General features: G+C 24.6%; 12 protein-coding genes across 12 annotated transcripts; 6 read left to right on the forward strand and 6 right to left on the reverse strand.

Moving 5' to 3' along the window:
- Positions 1-128: 128 nt before the first annotated feature.
- Positions 129-3,411, forward strand: DICPUDRAFT_157331 (uncharacterized protein; the record flags this gene model as incomplete). Its single annotated transcript, XM_003292550.1, has 3 exons — positions 129-172; positions 202-1,589; positions 1,652-3,411. The coding sequence occupies 3 exons, from the start codon at positions 129-131 to the stop codon at positions 3,409-3,411; spliced, it is 3,192 nt and encodes a 1,063-aa protein (XP_003292598.1).
- A 548-nt stretch (positions 3,412-3,959) lies between these two features.
- Positions 3,960-4,475, forward strand: DICPUDRAFT_40822 (uncharacterized protein; the record flags this gene model as incomplete). The annotated part of the gene is made up of 1 exon (XM_003292551.1): positions 3,960-4,475. The coding sequence occupies one exon, from the start codon at positions 3,960-3,962 to the stop codon at positions 4,473-4,475; it is 516 nt and encodes a 171-aa protein (XP_003292599.1).
- Positions 4,476-4,574: 99 nt separating this feature from the next.
- On the reverse strand, positions 4,575-5,379 carry DICPUDRAFT_40818 (uncharacterized protein; the record flags this gene model as incomplete). The annotated part of the gene is made up of 3 exons (XM_003292558.1): positions 4,575-4,918; positions 4,996-5,165; positions 5,231-5,379. 3 exons carry the CDS (start codon positions 5,377-5,379, stop codon positions 4,575-4,577), a joined length of 663 nt encoding a protein of 220 aa, XP_003292606.1.
- Positions 5,380-5,872: 493 nt separating this feature from the next.
- On the reverse strand, positions 5,873-6,620 carry DICPUDRAFT_157335 (uncharacterized protein; the record flags this gene model as incomplete). Its single annotated transcript, XM_003292559.1, has 2 exons — positions 5,873-6,392; positions 6,466-6,620. The coding sequence occupies 2 exons, from the start codon at positions 6,618-6,620 to the stop codon at positions 5,873-5,875; spliced, it is 675 nt and encodes a 224-aa protein (XP_003292607.1).
- Positions 6,621-7,050: 430 nt separating this feature from the next.
- Positions 7,051-7,819, reverse strand: DICPUDRAFT_157336 (uncharacterized protein; the record flags this gene model as incomplete). The annotated part of the gene is made up of 2 exons (XM_003292560.1): positions 7,051-7,570; positions 7,659-7,819. The coding sequence occupies 2 exons, from the start codon at positions 7,817-7,819 to the stop codon at positions 7,051-7,053; spliced, it is 681 nt and encodes a 226-aa protein (XP_003292608.1).
- A 460-nt stretch (positions 7,820-8,279) lies between these two features.
- On the reverse strand, positions 8,280-9,033 carry DICPUDRAFT_40819 (uncharacterized protein; the record flags this gene model as incomplete). Its single annotated transcript, XM_003292561.1, has 2 exons — positions 8,280-8,790; positions 8,888-9,033. 2 exons carry the CDS (start codon positions 9,031-9,033, stop codon positions 8,280-8,282), a joined length of 657 nt encoding a protein of 218 aa, XP_003292609.1.
- Positions 9,034-9,445: 412 nt separating this feature from the next.
- DICPUDRAFT_50524 (tubulin alpha chain) lies at positions 9,446-11,198 on the forward strand. Its single transcript, XM_003292552.1, has 3 exons — positions 9,446-9,669; positions 9,741-10,934; positions 11,034-11,198. Exons 1-3 carry the CDS (start codon positions 9,593-9,595, stop codon positions 11,125-11,127), a joined length of 1,365 nt encoding a protein of 454 aa, XP_003292600.1. The 5' UTR covers positions 9,446-9,592; the 3' UTR covers positions 11,128-11,198.
- Positions 11,199-11,552: 354 nt separating this feature from the next.
- Positions 11,553-12,569, reverse strand: DICPUDRAFT_40833 (uncharacterized protein; the record flags this gene model as incomplete). The annotated part of the gene is made up of 1 exon (XM_003292562.1): positions 11,553-12,569. One exon carries the CDS (start codon positions 12,567-12,569, stop codon positions 11,553-11,555), a length of 1,017 nt encoding a protein of 338 aa, XP_003292610.1.
- Positions 12,570-14,301: 1,732 nt separating this feature from the next.
- DICPUDRAFT_40821 (uncharacterized protein) lies at positions 14,302-15,417 on the forward strand (the record flags this gene model as incomplete). Its single annotated transcript, XM_003292553.1, has 6 exons — positions 14,302-14,477; positions 14,547-14,684; positions 14,751-15,049; positions 15,117-15,166; positions 15,250-15,271; positions 15,341-15,417. 6 exons carry the CDS (start codon positions 14,302-14,304, stop codon positions 15,415-15,417), a joined length of 762 nt encoding a protein of 253 aa, XP_003292601.1.
- Positions 15,418-15,738: 321 nt separating this feature from the next.
- Positions 15,739-17,238, forward strand: DICPUDRAFT_157341 (uncharacterized protein; the record flags this gene model as incomplete). The annotated part of the gene is made up of 1 exon (XM_003292554.1): positions 15,739-17,238. The coding sequence occupies one exon, from the start codon at positions 15,739-15,741 to the stop codon at positions 17,236-17,238; it is 1,500 nt and encodes a 499-aa protein (XP_003292602.1).
- A 220-nt stretch (positions 17,239-17,458) lies between these two features.
- On the forward strand, positions 17,459-18,232 carry dstD (uncharacterized protein; the record flags this gene model as incomplete). The annotated part of the gene is made up of 2 exons (XM_003292555.1): positions 17,459-17,792; positions 17,832-18,232. 2 exons carry the CDS (start codon positions 17,459-17,461, stop codon positions 18,230-18,232), a joined length of 735 nt encoding a protein of 244 aa, XP_003292603.1.
- A 1,113-nt stretch (positions 18,233-19,345) lies between these two features.
- DICPUDRAFT_157344 (uncharacterized protein) lies at positions 19,346-20,721 on the reverse strand (the record flags this gene model as incomplete). The annotated part of the gene is made up of 2 exons (XM_003292563.1): positions 19,346-19,489; positions 19,720-20,721. The coding sequence occupies 2 exons, from the start codon at positions 20,719-20,721 to the stop codon at positions 19,346-19,348; spliced, it is 1,146 nt and encodes a 381-aa protein (XP_003292611.1).
- Between the last annotated feature and the right edge of the window lie 768 nt (positions 20,722-21,489).

The following is a 21,489-nucleotide window of genomic DNA, read 5'->3' on the forward strand; positions in this document are numbered from 1 at the left end:
TAATAGTAGTGCAGGTAATAATATAAACAATAGTGTAAATAGTAACAGTAATAGCAATAATAGCAATAACAATACCTCCCTACAATCAACACAAAATTTTAAAGTATACACACATAAAACTTATAAAAATGAAAGTTATAGTAATGAAGCCCACAATAATCAACAAAATTATGTCAATAGCAATAGTAATAACAATAATAGTAATTATAATGGAGGGAGTAATGTAAATAACAATAATTTAAACTATAATGTAAATAATAATAATATCAATAATGGTTATAATAATTATAATAATTATAATAATTATAATAATTATAATAATTATAATAATTATAACAATAAAAATAACAATTATAGCAATCACAGCAATTATAATAACCATAACAATTATAATCATCATAGCAGCGCGGAAAAATCAATATACAAGAAGAATTCATTTGATAGTAATAGTCCAAGCCCATCCAATTCTACATTTTTTAAGAACTCTGATCAGAACCAAATTGTTCCACCTTCATTTCAAGAGGATTTTAAGAGCAATAGTGGCAGCTCCTCAACAAATATTTTTAATAGTAGTCATAGCAATGATAATAACCAAATATACAAAAACCCATTAAAATCGCCAACTAAAACAACACCAATGTTTAATAGTAATAATAGTAGTAATAATTGTAATAATAATAATAATAATAATAATAATAATAATAATAATAATAATAATAATAATAATAATTATACTAATAATAATATTTATAATAATAATAATAATTATAATAATTATAATAATAATTATAATAATAATTATAATAATCATAACAATCATAACATAGCAATGCCATCAATATCACCAAATTCATCTACACCACCATCACCAAACTCATCACCGGCATCACCAACTATTAAGCCAATTAAAGGTTTTTCAGTGCCCGCACCACCAAAAGTAAAAGCTAAACCCAATCCAAAAGATAACATTGTTTTTCAAAACCTATTACAATCACATTCAGAGTTTATAAATCGATATTCCAAAAAAGAACAGTTCCCAATAAAAAAGATTGAATATTACAGTGATGAAAAAGAGTTTACTAAATTTCAACTAAATATAAAAAAAAATAATATAATAGATTGTCACCAACCAAAAAAAGAACAGGATAAAGATCCTGTGCAGGATGAAGATAGTGAAGGTGCTAATGATCTCGAAAGTGAAAGAAAGAAAAATGAAAATAGTTTAAAATATAAAACATTACAGTCAGTAAAAGATGACCCAAGAGTCAAATCGGTTATAGACACAAAAATTCCAAAAATAGATATATTTGAACAACAAAGACAACAAAAAAAACAACAGGAAAAAGAAAGACAGGAAAAACAAAACTCTGCCGAAAGAGATTGGTTAAATCAAAACAATATTAAACCAAATCCACAACAAAAATATATACTCGATCAAATTAGGAATAAAATACATAGCGAGGATCTAAAAAAGCAACAACAACAATTTCAAGAACAGCAAGAGCAGCAACAACAGCAACAATTACAAGAGCAGCAACAACAACAACAATTATACCAACAACAGATTGAGATTTTAAAAAGTGATGAAGGTAATTAAAGGTTTATAATTTTAAACAATTATAATAAAATACAATATTAATAAAATTTATAGTTATTTTAGAAAATAGAGCAGATTCAAATAATAATTTTAGCTATGAATCATTAATTATTTCAATGAATAGTGACCATTTAACAGTAGAAGGTACTAGTAACTCAACTAAAACCAATCCACTGTTTTTTTTAAATAAGAATGATGATAATTTACAATTTTTTGCAAATAAAATAAAAACTCAACATCATGATGACAATTCAGATAGTGTTTATAATAACTATAATAATTTATATAATAATAATTTTTATAATAATAATAATAATAATAATAATAATATCAATGATGATGAAACCAACAATTTAATATTAATTCAACCAGATATAGTTTCTTCAATGAATTTAGAACTATCAAAAGATTCAATTCCAATATCAAAATTAAATAGTGATAGTATAAATAGACCAACAATAAATAAATATCAACAACCAACACAAAATAGACATAAAGATTTAACATTTGAAAAAATATTACAAAAAGTACCAGTTTTAGAAGAATCAAATGAACCCCTTATTTGCATAAAAGAAAGTGATAGTGGTGATAATCAATTTTTTGAAGATGACGAATATCATCAAGATGAAAGTGATGATATGATAGAAAAAAAATATAAAGAAATTTTTGATTTTTTTGGACCCGATTCAATAACAAAATATTCACCAAGCGAATTAGATAAACTCATAAATAAAGTGTTCCTTTCAAACAACAATTTTATTAATCGAAACAACTATGATAGTGATGATGACAGTGACACCGAAGACGATAAACAAAACAATAATAATTTAACCTCTTTTAATCCAGATTGTTTAAGAATTATCACCATTATTATTCAAAGATTTCAATTAAAGATTCAAAACCATAAAGAAAGATTAAAAAGCCTATTGGAATTAAAGAAAAAATATAAATTACATTCAAATGATGAAGAACTTGTAAAATTATTTCAAAAATTTGGCACTCAGCATAGAAAATTGGTACGTTCCGATATTATTTCGAAATTATTCTATGGTATTATGAAAATGGTGGGTTTAAAGAATGGTTATTGTATTTCATTTTTCATTCCAGAATATGAAAGTTTAAAGAAACAGCAGTCAAATCCAGATCAATATAAACAATATTATGAAAACAGTAATGTGGATGACACAGATTTCAATAGTTCAAGTGATAATAGTGAATATTATACAGATGAAGAGGAGTTAAAGCAAGATTTCGAAGATGATGAAAACTATGAAGAGGAAGAGGAAGGTTTTTATAGTGCAAACAAAGAATTCAATGACTGTTCAAGTGAAACTAGTGAAACCTATAGTTATAATAGTGAATTGTTAAATAAATTTTTTGGTAGTACTACCACCTCCGCCAACTATTCAATAGTTCAGCAAAACGAAAATTTAGAATCAAAAGAAGAAATTGATAAAATTCCAAATATTTTAGCACCATCCTTTTATTTTCTAGATGTACCTTGTCCAAATAATCTTTCGCCTTACAAAAAATTTATTTATTATCAAGTTAAACAACAAATTTCAAATAAAGTAAATAAAGAGTATGAATCCGAATTTCAGCAATATCAAAGAGAAATTAATCAATTAAATCATGAATGTAATTCAGATAACAACAATAGCTACCCTCATTCAAATTTAGATTACGAATACAACTATTCAAAAAATGCAAGAATATTAACTAATTCAATTACATTTATGGGTGTTGGAATGAACTATTTTTATTTCATTTTTCCTTCTCTATCGTTTAGTTCGGAAATTTTATCAATAAATTAAATTTTTTATTTTTTTTTATTTTTAATTTTTTATTTTTATTTATTTAATAAACAATAATAATTTTCATTTATTTGTCAGGCACTAACAAAAAGACCTTTATGCAATAGGTTTTGAAATGACTTATAACCAAGGCAAAAATCATTGATGGTATGGTAGATTAAAACAATCTTTGGGGATACATTGAAAAAAGATTGTGAACAGTGGAGCCATGAGTTAGTGATAATTGTTTCAACCAAAAAATTAATAATATAATCAAACCTTTTTTCATATATTTTGAAAAAAATTATTAAATTGATTTTTATTATTATAATGGTTTTTTTTTGATTTTGATAGATTTAATATAAAAATTAAAAAATTCTTTTAATTTCGAAAAGAAAATAAAAAAAAAATAAAAAAAATTAATTTTTAATTTTAAAAAATTATATAAAATTTTTAAAAATTAATAATTTATAAAAAAAAAAAAATAACTTCATTTAATAGAAAAACCTTAATATTCAAAGGCTTCATCAAATAATAACAACGAATAATAATAATAATTATAAGAAATAATGCAAAGAAACAAAAATTTTATTTCAATTTTATATAGAAATATTTATAATAATAATAATAATAAAAGATTTTTTAGCTATAAATTTACTCCTAGTCACCAATGGGTAAAATTATTAAAAGATTCTAATGAAGATACACCAACAACTAAAAAAGAAACCAGTGGAGATAAATGTTTAATAGGTATTACAAATTATGCAAATATTGCAATTGATAAAGTAACCGATGTCAAACTACCAAATATAAATGATACAATTAAAAAGAATCAACCAATCATTTCAATTAAAACATTAGAAGGCGATATTAACTTTTTATCACCCATCTCTGGCAAGGTAATAAAAGTAAATGAAGAAATGAAAAATAACCCAACACTCATAAACAAACCTTTAACATTAAAGCAAAGTTGGACAATGGAATTATTAATTAATGAACAAGATAAGAAAATAATTAAAACCCAATTAATGGATCAATTAGAGTATGCCCATTATTGCAATGATGTAGATTTTAAACAATTTTAATAAATTAATAAATAAATAAACTTTAATTTTAAAATATATTATAATTATAAAATGAATCTTTATTTGTCTGTCTGTTTGTTTGTTTGGTTTATATTTTTATTATTTTTCATTTGCTACTTTGTTTATTACGACACTTGATTCTTTATAACCTTCTAATTGTTCCATACGTCCCATCCATTCGTAGAGTACTTTATATTTTTTAAAGTCGTATTGAATACCTTTCAATTGCTCTAATTCACAATAGCATGAGAGATCAGCAATGGTGATAGTATCCCCAGTGATGAATTTATTAGCACCACCTTTTAAAAATACATCTTCAATTTGGTGTAAACCAAGTGGAAGGTTACGTTCTGCATCAAGGTTATTGTCATTGTATAATTCCTTTCCAAACTTTGGAGTTAAATATTTTTGTGCAAAAAGGGATTGTGCATTACATCTTAAACCTGTTTTTTAAAAATTTTAAAAAAAAACTTTTAATATTTTATAAATATTTATTATATATTATTTATTAACTCCCTACCTAAATGGTGCCAATCCAAATATGTATCTACTTTACAACGTTCGAATACATCTGTACTACTATAAAATGAATCGAGTTTGAACTCTTGTGCAAGTAATCTTAAAATAGTATGACTTTCAATAAATATTTGACCTTTATATTTGATAACTGGCATTTTTTGAAGTGGGTTTCTATTTTAATTACAAAAAAATTATTAATATTTTATTTAATTTCAATTTTAATCTAGTTTATTTACAATTTTTTAAACTCTTCTGTTCTGGTTTCCATTTTACCAAGGTAAACTTGTTTTAATTCGAATGGAATTTTATTTAATATTAAAAACCAATGAATTGCACGAACTGGTTGTGATAATAAATCACCATATAAAATTACCTTTGAATCCATTTTATTTTATATGAATATGTATAGTGTTTTTTTTTTAAAGTTCACAGTTTATTAAAAAATAAAAATAAAAATAAAAAAAATTAAAAATAAAAAAATAAAAAAATTAATTTTTAAAAATTAAAAAAAAAAAAAAACACAATTATGGTGAATATTTATTTATTGTAACCATCTTTGATAAAAAAAAAATTAAACATAGATATAATAATTCGAGAAAAAATTTTAACAAAAGGAATTTTCGAGAAAAAAATATCATTAAAAAAAAAAACAAAAAATTTAAAAAATACAAAAAATTCAGAAAAAAAAAGTAATGTGTAATTACTAAAAATAGTTTTTCATCATAAACTTAACGCCATTTAAAAAATGGAGAATATTCTCCAATAACAATGTTGTTCTTTAATAAAATTGAAATTTCTTATATTGTTTTTTTTTTTGATTATTAAAATTTATTTATTTAATAATTTTATTATTTATTTAATAATTCTATTATAAATAATTATTTTTCCAATTTACCAGTTTCTAAAATTTTGAGAAAAGCAGCATTTGATTCTTTGTAACCTTCAATTTGTTCCATTCTCTTCATCCATTCAGTGATAACTTTGTATGGAGCAAAATCAAATTTGATAAGTAATAATTCATTTAATTCATTGTAACATGAAAAATCTGCGATGGTTACCTCATTACCTGCAATGAATTTCTTATCTTTTAAGAATACAGTTTCTATTTGATGTAATGCTTTTGGTAAATAGGTATCTGCTTCTTTAAGGTGCTCTTGTGATACTGGAATACCTAAATGTGGGGCAGCAAAAGTTAAGAAAAATTTAGTTGAGGCATACTTTCTTAAACCTAAATGGTGGAAATCTAGATATTCGTCAACTTTAACTCTTTTTTGAATGTCATCTGGGCTGTATAAACTATTAAGTTTAAATTCATAGCAAAGGAATCTTAAAATTGTATGACTTTCAAAATAAGCTTGACCCTTGTAGACAATAGCTGGTAATTTTTGTAATGGATTACTGTATAATAAAAAAAAATTGTATTAATAATAATAATATAACATTGATAATAACAAAATATATATATATTTACATTTTAGCATACTCCTCACCACGCTGTTCACCTTTAATAATTGAAACCAATTTAAATTCATATTCAATCTTGTTTAATATAAGAACCCATTGAACAGCACGAGTTGGTTGGCTAAGTGGATCACCATAGAGAATAACCTTATTAGAAGCTTCCATTTTATTTATCCGTCTTTCTATTTATTGAAATTATTTATTTTATTCTTTCGTCAATCTATTAATTTGTTTGTGTTTATAAAAAAAGAAAAAAAATTTTAAATATAAATAAAAAAAATAAAAATTAAATTAAATTAAATTTAAATTGAAAAAAAAAAAAAATATAAAAATTTTTACGTGGATCAATTAAAATACTAATTTTTACATCTTTTATTTTTAAATAAAAGAAATTTTATCTGGTTGGTGTAAGGTCGGAAATTAACTATTAAAATAAAAAATGCAATAATTATTTTCATTATAATAATATCATTTAAAAATAAATATAAAAAACAAATATCTAAAAGAAGAATTACAATGTAAATTTATATTTTAAAATAATTTTTTTATTATAATTTAATTTTATTTTTTATTTTTTTATTTTTTTATTTTTTTTTTAATTATATGTGCCAGTTAAAGCGATTTCATTGATTACTGAATTTGCTTCATCTGCACCTTCGAGCTTTTCCATTTTATTTAACCATTCAGTGATTGCTTTATATGGAGTAAAGTCATATTTAATACCTGATAATTGTTTTAATTCACAATAGCATGAAATATCGGCAATTGTAAGTTTATTACCATTGATGAATTGATTTTCGCCATTTTTTAAAAATATGGTTTCGATTTGAGATAAAGCAAGTGGTATTTGAGCAAACGAATCCTTAATATAATCTGGACTGAGTTGTATCTTCATGACTGGTGCAACTACTTGTAAGAAAAATGCAGTAGCAGCACATTTACGGAGACCAAAGTGGTGCCAATCGAGGTAGCTATCAATGTCTGATTTTTCGTCTAATGATGGGCCATAAAATGAATCAAGTTTAAGATCTTGACTTAAATATCTAAGTATATTATGTGATTCTACAAAAATTTTATTTTTATATTGAAGAGCTGGTACCTTATTAATTGGATTGCTTTAATATAATTTAAAAAAAAAAAATAAATAAAAAAAAAAATAAGTTAATAAAAAACAAAAAAGATGATTTTTTTTATTACACTTACATTTTCGAAAACTCTTCAGATCTTTGTTGAAACTTTTTAATTTCTATGGTTTTAAATTCGAAATCTATTTTATTCAAACGTAAAAAGATATATACAGCTCTTGTTGGTTGGGATAATTTATCACCATAAAGGATTATTTGATTGCTACTATCACTTTGCATATTATCGAGTATTTTATATTTGTTATTAGAAAGGTTATTAAAAAAAACAAATTTTTTTTTTTTATATTTTTTTTTAATATTTTTTTAATTTTTACTTACCCCTTTATTTTTCAAAAAAAGAAAAAAAAAATATTAAATATTTTTATTGCAACATAGTTTCCTATTCCTTTGTTTTATACCAGTCGAATGGTTGGGAAATTGATGATAAGATGTTTATGTGTAAATAAAATATCTAAATAAAATTTCTGAAAAAAATGAAAAAAAAAAAAAAAAAAAAAAATATTAATTTTGTTTTTATTTTTTATTATTTTAACAGTTTTTATTGGAATATTGTGATTTCTTTAAAAAAATATTTAAGGAAAATTGTTGGACACAACAAAAAAGAAAAATATGGATTTTATATATTTTTTTTTTTTTTTTTTAGATTTATTTACATTTTCATTATTTATTTTTATTAATACTATAATTTTGAAACGATTCTATTTAAAATTTTATTTGATTGTAAACAACCATCAAGTTCTTCTACTCTTTTCATCCAATCGTTTAATATTTTGAATTTTGAAAAATCGTATTTTATCATTTCTAATTGTTTAATTTCTGCATAACATGAAAAATCGGCAATGGTTAGATTATTTCCAATTAAAAATTTATTTTGACCATTTTTTAAAAATATATCTTCAATTTGTTTTAATGATTTTGGTAAATTGTATTCTGAATCTTTTATAAAGGACTCGTTGGATTGCTTGCCAAAGTTTGGTAATACAAATTTTTGAAAGAAAAGTGTACTTGCATATCTTCTTAGACCAAGATGGTGCCAATCCAAGTAGGTGTCAATATTACATTTATCTATTAAAGTTGGACCATACATTGAATCAATTTTAAATTCTTGACTGAGATATCTTAGTATATTGTGTGATTCGATAAATACTCTACCACCATGTTCGATTGCTGGTAATTTCTTGAATGGATTTCTAGAAATTAATTACATATATAAATTTATTATTTTTATTTTTATTAATATTGAATATCTATTTTTATTATTATTAAATATTATTATTTTAAACTTACATTTTGGCATAGTCATCAGTTGTTTGTTGCATTTTGGCAATGGATACTAATTTAACCTCATGGTTAATATTGTTTTTTATAAGGAAAAATAATATTGCTCTACTAGGTTGGCTTATTAAATCTGCATATAATATAACTTTGTTCATTTTGTAATTTTATATGTATGCTTGAAGTGTGTTATTAAATTATATAAAAAATTGAAAAAAAATTAAAAAAATTAAAAAAAAAAAAAAAGATATTTAAAAATTTTTAAAATAATTGTAATAAATTTCTAATTTTGTAATTATTGTAATAGTATTTGTTATAAAAAAAAAAAAAAAAAAAGTTATTGAAATGACAAATGTGAAGCTAAATTTTATTTATTTATTTCTATTTTTATTTCTATTTTTATTTCTATTTTAATATCTTAAAAAAATAATTTAATTTATTTATTTGAAAACTTTTGTTTAAAAATTTAAAAAAATAAATAAAAATAAAAAAAAAAAAATAAAAAATTTTTTTAATTTTTTTTTTTAAAATTCACCATCAATTTTTTTTACTTTTTTTTTTTTTTATTTTCACTTTTTTTTTAATTATATTATAAATAAATTTGTGAGGTTTTCTTCATTATCAGAAACTAAACAGATATTATATATTTTTATTTCTTTTTTTTTTAGTTTTTTTTAGTTTTTAAATTTTTTGTTGTATTAAATAAACAATAAAGAAATGGCCAGAGAAATTATCTCAATTCACATCGGTCAAGCTGGTGTCCAAGTTGGTAACAGTTGTTGGGAATTATATTGGTAAACATCAAACAACAATAATAATAATAATCTATAAGTTTTACACATATTAACTCTTTTTTTATAAATAGTCTTGAACATGGTATTGGTATTGATGGTAGCCTTCCAGATGCTCGTAAATCACAAGGTGATAACAAAGATTTAAATACTTTCTTTAGTGAATCATCAAATGGTAAAAAAGTTGTCCCAAGAGCTATTTTCTTAGATTTAGAACCAACTGTTATTGATGAAATTAGAACTGGTAGTTACAAAGAACTTTTCCATCCAGAACAACTCATCACTGGTAAAGAAGATGCCGCTAACAATTATGCTCGTGGTCACTACACTGTCGGTAAAGAATTAATTGAAGTTTGTGCTGATCGTATTAGAAAACTCGCTGATCAATGTGAAGGTTTACAAGGTTTCCTCGTTTTCCATTCAGTTGGTGGTGGTACAGGTTCAGGTTTTGGTTCACTCTTATTACAAAGATTAGCCCTTGAATACGGTGGTAAAAAATCAAAACTTGATTTCTGTGTTTACCCATCACCACAAGTTTCAACCTCTGTTGTTGAACCATACAACAGTGTTCTCTCAACTCACTCTCTTTTAGAACACACTGATGTCAGTTTCATGTTAGACAATGAAGCCATCTACAACATTTGCAAGAAATCATTAGACATTGAAAAACCAACCTACACCAACTTAAATCGTTTAATTGCTCAAGTTATTTCATCTTTAACTTCATCACTCCGTTTCCCAGGTCCATTAAATCTTGATATCAATGATATTCAAACCAATTTAGTCCCATTCCCACGTCTTCACTTTGTTCTCTGCTCATACGCCCCAGTCATCAGCAAAGAAAAATCTGAACACGAAAACATCACTGTTGATGCCATCACCAACTCTGTTTTCTCTGAAAATAACATCATGGCTAAATGTCAACCACATTTAGGTAAATACATGGCTTGTTGTTTAATGTACAGAGGTAACATTGTTCCAAAAGAAGCCCAAAAAGCCGTTCAAAACATTAGAAATGAAAAATCAAAAACTGTTTCATTCGTCGATTGGTCACCAACTGGTTTCAAATGTGGTATCAACAACTCTAAACCAACTACCGTTCTTGGTGAAAATGGTGATAACATGGCTCGTACTGAAAAATCAGTTTGTATGTTATCCAACACTACTGCCATTTCACAAGTATTCTCACGTATCAATCATAAATTCGATTTAATGTACATCAAGAGAGCTTTCGTTCACTGGTACGTCGGTGAAGGTATGGAAGAAGGGTAAGTTTTTATAATTTATTTATTTTTTTTTTTTTTTTTTTAAAATTAACTTTATGAAATCATATTAACTCTTTATTTTTATTCATTAAACCAATACAGTGAATTTGCTGAAGCCAGAGAAGATCTCCTTGCTCTCGAAAAGGATTATGACTCTGTCGCCGAAACAGAAGTTGAAGAAGAAGAAGAATACTAAAAAGTCAATATGAACAGGATTTTTAAACCAATTAATAAATAATTATTTATTTATTATCATATTAAAGATTTAAATAATTTTATTTTTTCTTTTTTATTTGTATTTTCTCAAATAGTATCTTTTTATTTTTTTATTATTCTATTATGTTATATATATTATATTATGTATTTTATTTATTTTACTATATTTTATTTTTTAGAAAACAATAAACTAAATGAAATAACCATACTCTTTACAGAAATAAAATTTATAAAAAAACTTAAATAGTTAATAAAAAAAAAAAAATTCTATTTGTGAAAATAGATTTTGGTTTATTAATATTTATTTGTTTCTAAAAAAAAATGAAAATAATATAGAAATATTTATATTATTAACTGATAAAAAAAAGAAATTAAATATTCTTGTGATATTTTGTTTTAATATTGTTAATTGATCTTGACCAAAATTTTACCAAATAGATTGGATTCTGAAAGATAATTAAGAGAGTCTATTATTTGATCGATACCTGTAAATTCTTTACCAACTATAGACTTAAATGTATGTAAATTGCTGTTGATGAATTCAGTTGCTTTTTTAAAGTATTCTGGTTGGTAGAGGTATTCATTGCAATTTAAAATTTTAATATTTAAATATTTTGAAATTGCACCACCCAACTGAAAAGAGATTGGAGAATGGTCCATACCACCATAGAGTACTAATTTGGCTCCTTTTGATGCAGCTTCTACTAGTTTGGAAACAAAAGAGCCTGTAACAGAGTCGTATACAATGTCAAAACCATGGCCATTGGTAATTTCTTTAACACGTTGAACAAAATCTTCAGTGTCTTGAGCTATAAAGTGATCGGCACCATAGTCTAAGAGTTGTTGTTTTTTCTTATCACTACGACTTGTTACAATAACAATGGCACCAAATAATTTGGCTAGATTAATGGCTGCCATACCAGATGCTGAGCTTGCTGCAGTGATTACAACATAATCGCCTTTTTTAATTTTACCATTTTCAACCAAACCATAATAGGCTGTTAAATATGAAATCCATGTTGCAGCTGCTTCTTTTTGACTAACCAATTCATTATGTTTGATTAAAGTTTCGATAGGAAAAACTGCATATTCTGCAAATGTACCATATTTTGTATGATCCATTGTATAAATTACACTAACTTTATCGCCGATCTTTAAATTGCTGTTGCTACTTTGTTTATCATTTGCAAATTCTACTATGGTGCCTGAGGCTTCAAATCCACATGGATTTGGATACTTTTCGAATGGTAAATACCATCCTAAAGAAAACCCAAAATCAGCTCTATTGATTGCAACATAGTCAATTTTAACTAACACTTCACCACTCTTTGGTTTTGGAATTTCGCTATTAACTACTGAAAATGCTTCAGATAATCCTTTTTTTGTAATTAAAACTATTTTATTACTATTATTACTTATCATTTTATTTATACTATTGTTTCAAATCATTTTTTTTAATCTATTTATACTATTTTTTTTTTTTTTGTTTTAAACATCTTTTAGATTCATAATGATTATAAATTGGTTGGTGAATTTTGGGTATAAAAGAATTAGATTCTATATATTTTTTTTTTTATTACCATTTTCCATAGGACAAGTAATTTTTACCTAATTTTTTTTTTTTTTAACCAAAATTTAATTAAAAAAAAAAAAAAAAAATTTTTTTAAAAAATTAATTATTTTTAAAACAATATCTTTTTTATGTGAAACAGTTTAAAATATTTTTACAGATCTCAAATTAGCTTTAATAATAAAGGTAATCACACCTCCCAGAAAATAAAAAAAACTTTTGTGTTTTATATAAAGTTTTTGAAAAAGGTTATTAAAAAAAGTGTTATTTATTTTTATCTATTTTTATTATTTTTCTCAACAAAAAAATATGGTGCAATCAAATTTTTTTAATTACTTAAAAAAAAAAATCAATTAAAAAAGCCGAAAATTTACTTTTTTTTTTTTTTGCAAAGAAAATGGTTATATTTGGGAAAATCTTTAATTTTTACGAAACTTTTAAATAAAAAAAAATTAAACACCTTAAATTAATTTATTATTTATGTAAAAACCATAATCAAAATAAAAATTATGTTTGTATAAAAATCTTTTTTATTTTTTATTTTAATCATAATAATTATAATAATTATAATAATAATAATATTGTAATAAAATGAAAATCAAAGTATTAGTTTCATTATTTATAATTTTGGCATTATGTATAACTTTATCATCCAGTAGATATAATGATGATAATGATATAGAAGATAGTTATAATGGAAGAAGACATCATTATGCTGATGATGATACCATAGAGGTAGTAGTAAAAGTTAAAATACCAAATAAACACAATCACCATAATCATCACAACTATATTGAACTTGATGATATTCATGATGAAAAATGTAACAGATGCAAATATTATTACAATACAAAATTACAACAACAAAAACAAGAAGAAGAAATAGAGAAAGAAGAATATTATCAAGATCAGGAAGAAGAGCAAGATGAATATAACACTGATAAAGATAAATTAGAAAAAAACCATCATTTTAATCGTTATCATCATCGTGATATTTGTGGATGCTTTTTAGGTTATTATGGTAAAGAATGCAGAAAAAGAGAACTTAACTATCAAAAGATGTTTATTGATTGGTCTAATCAATTTAATAAAACTTATTCAGCAGATAGTTTTTATAAAGTTTATGAAAATTTCAAAGACTCTAGTAGATTTGTTCAAGAGTATAATAAAAATAATGAAACTACAATGGAACTTGGTTTAACTCAATTTTCAGATATGACACTAGAAGAATTTCAACATACTTATTTAAGTGTTTTGGATACTGAAGAACTTGATGAATCACTTTGGAATCAAACTGAAACCGAAACACCAATTCCAACCGAAACACCATCACCAACATCAGGTCCATGTAGTGTTAAAATTGAACAAACTATCGAAACTTCATGGGTTAGCGGTCAAACTGATGATTATATTCAAGTCAAAGTAACAGTTACAAATGATGGAGCATTATTAATCAATGGTTTTAACTTTTATTTACAAGTTCAGCAAATTTGGGAAGTTTCGACCATTGGGGAAAATAAATATGGATTACCATCATGGATATCATCTATTCCAATAGGCGAATCACTTAGATTTGGATATATAATGAAATCTGTGGGGTTGGTAAATTTACAACAAATCAACTATACTTGTTATCATTCTAATCAAACCGAGACCCCAAACAACAAACCAGGCTTATTAAAAAGTTCACAAATACCAACTAGTATTGACTGGAGAGTTTGGGGATATGGTAAAAATATTAAAAATCAAGGAGGATGCGGGTAAATACTGTTTATTATATTTTTTATATAAAAATTTATTTACTAAATTAATTGTTTTTCTTTCCACAGATCATGTTATGCTTTCTCTGCTATTGGTACAATTGAGGCACATTATAAAAGAAAACATCAAAGAGATGAAGAGTTTTCAGAACAACAAATTGTTGATTGTACATCCAAATATGGTAATGGTGGTTGTAGTGGTGGTTGGTAAGTATAATTTATCTATCAATAGATAGTATTATATTAACATTACCATTTTAATTTAATATTTAGGATGCATAATTCCTTTAACTATATAAAAGATTTTGGTGGTATAAATTTAGAAAGAGAATATCCATATGAGTACAAGGTTGGTCAGTGTCGTGCTAGTGATAAAAAATACTCACCACTAGCAAACTTTGTCATGATTCCACGGGATAATGAGGAAGCTTTGGCAAATGCTGTTGCAACTATTGGACCAGTTGCAGTTGCCTATGACGCATCTACTCGAGAATTCATGCAATATTTGGGTGGTATTTACGATAGTCCTAATTGTCAAAAAACTAGAACTACACATGCAGTTATAGTTCTTGGTAAGTATATTTTAAAAAAATTATGTTAAAAAATATCTATTAATAGAAACTAATTTAAATTTTATAGGTTATGGCACACAAAACGGTGTTGATTATTGGATAATAAAAAATAGTTGGGTAAGTGGTATTGTTATATCTATTATCTGTTATTGTCTATTATTGTTAATACTAATATTTATTTTAAAATTGGTTTACTATAGGGTTCTGGTTGGGGTGAGAAGGGTACGTTTTTTTTAATTAATTTATTTAAATTATTTATTCATTACTAATAACGATGGTTTACAATAATAGGTTATTTTAGAATGAAAAGAAACACCGGCAATAGATGTGGCGTTGCTACTGCATCATCATACCCAGTTGTTGCTTAGGTAAAAAAGAAAATACCAACTCCAATTAATTTGTTGCATATTTTTTAAAAGATAAATTATTTAAAGTTTATTAAAAATATAAAAAAAAAAATACAATTTGTTAAAAAATATTTTAAAGTTGGAAAATTTATTTTATCTTTTTATTTATTGGTTTAAAATTTATCTGGTTTGTTTTTGTGGTCTAAAGATAATGAATTTGTTGATATGTGATGTATTTTAAATCTGTGTATCAATTTAGAAATTTTTTTTTTTTTTAATTTTTTATTTATTTTTTTTTTCAATTTTTTATTTTTTTTTTATTTTTTTTTTTTTATCAACAAAATGCTATTATATATTTATGGGTACATAATTGATTTTATAATATTTCAAAAAATTAATGGTCAACTATATAAATTTAGATCAGCTGGATATAATGGAACAATAAATAATAATGAAATTATCAATTATGCATTGGTTTGTAAGAGTTGGTTCAAAATGACTAGATTATCGTTAGAATTAAGTTTAACCTATTTATGTTTTGACTTTTTTAAACCTTTAATGGCAAACAATATCAATAATAGTCAGTTCAAAATAATAAAAAATCCAAATTTTAGATTATTTCATTCATATAAAGATTACTACGAATTTGTTAATAATAATGATGATTTTAATAATAGTAATAATAATAATTTAAAGGTTTTAATAAATATTGAAGGACCAATTGAAGATTTTAATCCTTATATAGACTATCCAAATATTAAATTTCAAGATAATGTCGAATTTGATTTCAAAATTAATTATGGAGTTAAAGATGTTTTAAATAAAATCAATAATTTAAAAATCAATAAAATCGCACTGGTTGGAATGTTACCAGCAAATTTTTTGACACATAGAAAAGATAGAATGGATATAGTTAAAAAACTTTTACCAAAAAGGGTAGAATATAGAGAATCATTTTCACACACAGATTACACCAATATATTTGAAATGGAATCTCTTCAATTTATCGAGATTATAGGTGGGGATCATGTAGAGCCAAAAACATTAGCAAGAATCAACAACGAAAAGACAAAGCTAGAAACTGCGAATATTCCCATATATTTTCACGATATTATTAGGGCAGTTAATGAGGTAGAGTTACCAACTACAAATATCTATACAAAGAAGATATGTAGAAACCTTTGTCAAAATATCGAATTCCCCAGCCACATTAGAAATCAAGTAAAGAATGATTTTGTAATGATGATCAATACACTAAGTGAAAATAGAACTATCAAATGCTTATTTCTAATAAATATCTGTTACAAGGGCGAATGCAATATTGATAACCTGGACTACTCTTTTGTTACAAACTCATTAAAATCACTAATATTAAATAATAGAACAATCAAAGATCTTGGTCTTCATTATTTCGATTTTATGGATAATAATATAATTTCAGCACTCAAAGAAACAAGAACACTCAGAACTTTAACAATAGTGCCAATTAAAACCAAACTACTCGAATCAATAACAACTATTATAGAGCAAATTGTGTCCCACAACAAATCGATCAGAGATTTAAATTTTTTTAATTTAGATTGGACTGAAGTTGAAGATTTGTATAAAATAGTCGAAATTTTCAAAAACAATTCAAAATCGATTCAATTATATTCAGTGGTATTTTTATTTAGAAAATATACAGCCGATTCAAGTTTCGCACATTTTGAACTATTCAAAGATATCTCAAATAAATTATTTGATCTTCATTTAAATATATACGAAATTAATATTTACTCTTTGTTTGAAGGTAGAAAAATACAATTTCAAATTTTAAATAATAAAATATTTATTTACAAATAAAAAAATAATATACCCAGGGTCTAAGCATTTCATTGTGATGGCTTTGATTGCGGGTTATTATGTTATCCATTTAAATTATTTTAGTCTTTAATTAACTCAAAGGGGCATTAATTGTTTATCCTATTTATACTATAAAATCCTAGTATTAAAGATAATTTTAAAATCAATAAAAACACTATTTTACATTCGGTTGGGTATTAAAATTAATGTATCAACTCGTATGACACCATCAAGTCTTAGATTCATCGCAAATTACAAAGAAAAGACCTCGGGTAAAACTGTAGAGAAACAGGTTGAAAGTGTACAAAGTAACCCAGTTATCGTTATTACAAATGAGTCTCAATGGGCCGAGGCTGCAGGTAAACTTTTAATCGCCGATGCTTTCAACTCTAAAGACGAGATCCCATGGGAGTTATTTGCAAATATTCTTCAAAGTCATATTTTAACAGCAACTCATCAATCATCAGAGATCAAGAGAAAACTTCACAGTTGGGAATTCGAATATATCCAAAAGTTTTATTTCGATGGTAAAGCCTCAATTAGCAAATCCAAATGTAAATCATTTTAGGATAAGTTTGGACCAATTCTTCAAGCAATCCATTTTAAGAGACATATCGAGCCATTATGGTCATCTGGTTCAATCTATGGTTTAATCACTAAATCTGAATGTAACAGTTTCCTAACCAATCTCCCAGAGGGTTCATTCTTAATTCATTTTAGTGATAGTGTTCCAGGTTCGTTCGCTGTCGCTTATGTTACCAATGATGATTCTGAACCTGTTAAACATTACCTTGTCAAACCTGAAGATATTGGTGCAAATAAAACTCTTCCAGATTTCCTTCGTGAACGTCACCAATTCAAAACTCTTTATCAAGTTGATCCTTCCAAACGTTCACTTCATCCAAAAAATAAAGATACTGAATTAGAACCATTTTATTCAAAGAGAATTAAAATAAATGCAAATGCCAATCCTGGTTATGTTAGTGGTTTATAAAAAAAAAAAGAAAAAAAAAAAAAAAAAAAAAGGTACATAAAATATAAATTTTAAAAAAAGGTAAAATAAAAATAAAACAAATCCATTATTTTTGTAATTTAATTTAATTAAAATTATTTTTTATTTATTTCTTTATTTTATTTATTCATATAAAGGTGAAGGTTACTTTTTTTTGATTGTTATATGTTAATTTAATTATTAAATTGTTTCCAACCTATTCTTTGATATAAATAATCTGGTTAATAATTCTGTTTTTATCTTCATTCTTTTTTATAAGTTGATTATTGTTTATAATTATATACTTACTTTTGATTATTATTGATGGTTTATGCATGATTATATATTGTTTATATATGTTTTTAGTGTGTTGTGAATTAGTGTGGCAATTCTGCTTGATTATGATTTTGAGTAGGATTGTTGATGTGATGGTTGTAAATGGTGTTTATACTGCTTGTTTACCGATTTGGAGTGCGATTGTTGATGTGATGGTTGTAAATGGCATTTATAATTCTGGAATATGAGTTTGAGTGTTTATACTGCTTGTTTACGGATTTGTGTGAAAATTGTTGATGTGATGATTATAAAGGGTGTTTGAGCTGCTGGTATATGATTTTGACTGAATTGTGATATGATTTTCTATTATAATAGTTTAAAACTTGTTGATTTGAAGTAAGTGGGCTATAGTTATGAAGCATTCTTATCTGTTTTGAAATGGTGATTTAATTAAAGGAATGTGGCGGCAGTGAAATAAAATGTTTCGAACTTTAAAAGAAAAGCGGGGCTCTGATTTTTGGCTATGGTTACCTTGAAGATTTTCGTGCACTTTGTTTTTGAATTTTGGATCGAAAAAACCTTAATGTTAGATTAGAAACTTTAAACTGAAAACGTATTGATATCGAAAAATATAGAATTTGAATTAAACTAAAAAAGTATTAAAGTTAAATATTAGTTTCTTTTATATTCAAATATTATAATGATCATGTAAATATTTTAATTATACTTACCTTATTGAATTATTAGCTGCTATTTTGAACTGGAACATTTAGTATTATCTTGAACCTTTTTTTTGCATTTTTCTGTAGAACTGAACTGTATGATGAGATATTATTTAAATTATGATGCAGATGTGGCTAATTTTAGAAGTTTTGGATGATTCGGAAGACGGTAATATATATAATTCCTTGAAACTTTGAATTTAGCAATGTAACTAATATTTAGTTCTTCATCTATTTCATAAATGAAACATCGAATAAAGTACTTAAAATTTTAATTTAATTGCTATCGATTTCAAAAGGTACTATAGTTATTACGTCTGTTATAATATAGGTGACCTGAAATAAAGGAGTCATCATTATATCTATCATCGGATTCATAGCCTGGATAATCAATATTAAATTCTAAGCATCTAACCTACAATTAAATAAAGAAATAAATTAATATATATTTTTTATTTATTAAGTATAAATATGAATGTATGAATTACTTACTTTAATAGTACGGATTGGTTGTCTGCACAATGGGCATTCTTTTTTAATTTTAGAAGATTTAATAATGCATTTATAGCAAAATTTGTGGCCACAGTTTATTGTTGCCATTTTAGAGTCTTCTATTTCATCATAACATATAGAGCATACGTTATTTTCTTGTTCTTGTTTTTGTTCTTGTTCTTGCTCTTCTTCTTCTTGTAATTGTTTTAGTTCTAGTTCTATTTCTAAAAGTTCCTTTCTTGCTCTTTCTTTTCCTAATCTTATTTCTTCTAAACGTTCCTCTTCTAATCTTTCTTCTTCTAATTTTTCTAATCTCTCTTTTTCTAATCTCTCTCTTTCTGCACGTTCTCTTTCAATACGCTCTCTTTCCATTCTCTCCATTTCTTTCTTTTCCATTTCTACACGAGCTCTTTCTGCTTCGACCCTTTTTTGTTCTTCCTCGTCTTCAAATCTATGTTTTTTGAGGGGGTGCATGTTGTGACCAATATAAGTTTGATCATCAGACTCCAATGGTCTCTTCTTCATTGGAGTACTACGAGTTGATTTTGGAGCACCTCTATTATTGAAAACTGGTGGAGCATTTGATGGTTGTGGGTGTTGTTGATGTGGACCGGTTGTCATAATTATATCAGCAGAATAATGTGGGTAGATTTGGTTATTTGATGGGAGATGGTAATATTGAGCCCTTGAGAATGGATTTTGTTGTTGGTGTTGAGAGCCTTGTTGGTGTTGGGAGCCTTGTTGTTGTTGTTGTTGTTGTTGTTGTTGGTGGTGTTGTTGAATTTGTTGTGGTTGTGTCCTATTTACTGGAGCAGTATAAAAAATTGGTGTAGTTTGTTGTGGGTAGACGAAGGTGTTGTATCTGTATAAATAATCGTTCCCGGTGTTATTTCTATTGTTATTATTGGTTGAAAATAAAAATGAAACATAACCTGGTAAAAAACCATATAAAAAACCAAGGACTATACAAAGAAGGAAAAATAATACTATAAAACCAATCATTTTATATTAAATTATTATTATTAAATAATGGTGATGTGGAAGGTGATTTGCAAATTATTATTTGTTTATTGCTAAAAATTATTTAATTAATATAAAAAGTTATTCATATTATTATTGTGTTGATTGTTATAATAAATAAATAAATGTAAATTATTATTTGTATACAGATAAATTAATAAAGAAAAAAAAAATAAAAAAAATTTCTTTAAGGAATGAAATTTAAAAATTGAAAAAAAAAATAAAATTGAAATAAAAAGTTTTTATTAAAAATTTTAAATTAAAAATTTTTTTTTTTAAATGATTATAAAAAATTAATGGGGTGTGGCACACAATTCATAGTGGTTGTTAAAATTTTTTTTAAAAAAATTAAACAGATGATTTCTTCAAAAGGAAAAAGTAAATCCAATTAGGGAACTTCACTATTATCAAAAAAAAACTTTATTATTTTACAAAGATGAACTATAGATTTTAATTTATATGGGAGAAAACTTCAATTAAAGTTATTATAATAATTTACATTATCAATATAATTTTAAATAATTTATTAATAAAAAAAAAAAAAAATAATTAAATAAATGACTTAAAATCAATATTTAATAATCATCATGTAGAAAATAATAATGAATTAACCAATAGTAAAAATCATTTTAGAAAAAAAAAGATAAAATATAAAAAATAAAAAAAAAAACAAATTTCTTTCTATTTATTGACTAAAAAGGTAATCACAAAAATAAATCACTGTATTAATGTAAATAGTAGTGTAGAGCC

This window comes from Dictyostelium purpureum, assembly GCF_000190715.1.
Source record: "Dictyostelium purpureum unplaced genomic scaffold DICPUscaffold_355, whole genome shotgun sequence".
Taxonomy (NCBI): Eukaryota; Evosea; class Eumycetozoa; order Dictyosteliales; family Dictyosteliaceae; genus Dictyostelium; species Dictyostelium purpureum.

Bases quoted from the DNA above. Each gene is read 5' to 3' on its own strand.
- DICPUDRAFT_50524 (XM_003292552.1), top strand. From the start codon at position 9,593: ATGGCCAGAGAAATTATCTCAATTCACATCGGTCAAGCTGGTGTCCAA. The intron at 9,670-9,740 runs GTAAACATCAAA...TTTTATAAATAG, and splicing joins AGTTGTTGGGAATTATATTG to TCTTGAACATGGTATTGGTA. The intron at 10,935-11,033 runs GTAAGTTTTTAT...AAACCAATACAG, and splicing joins GGTGAAGGTATGGAAGAAGG to TGAATTTGCTGAAGCCAGAG.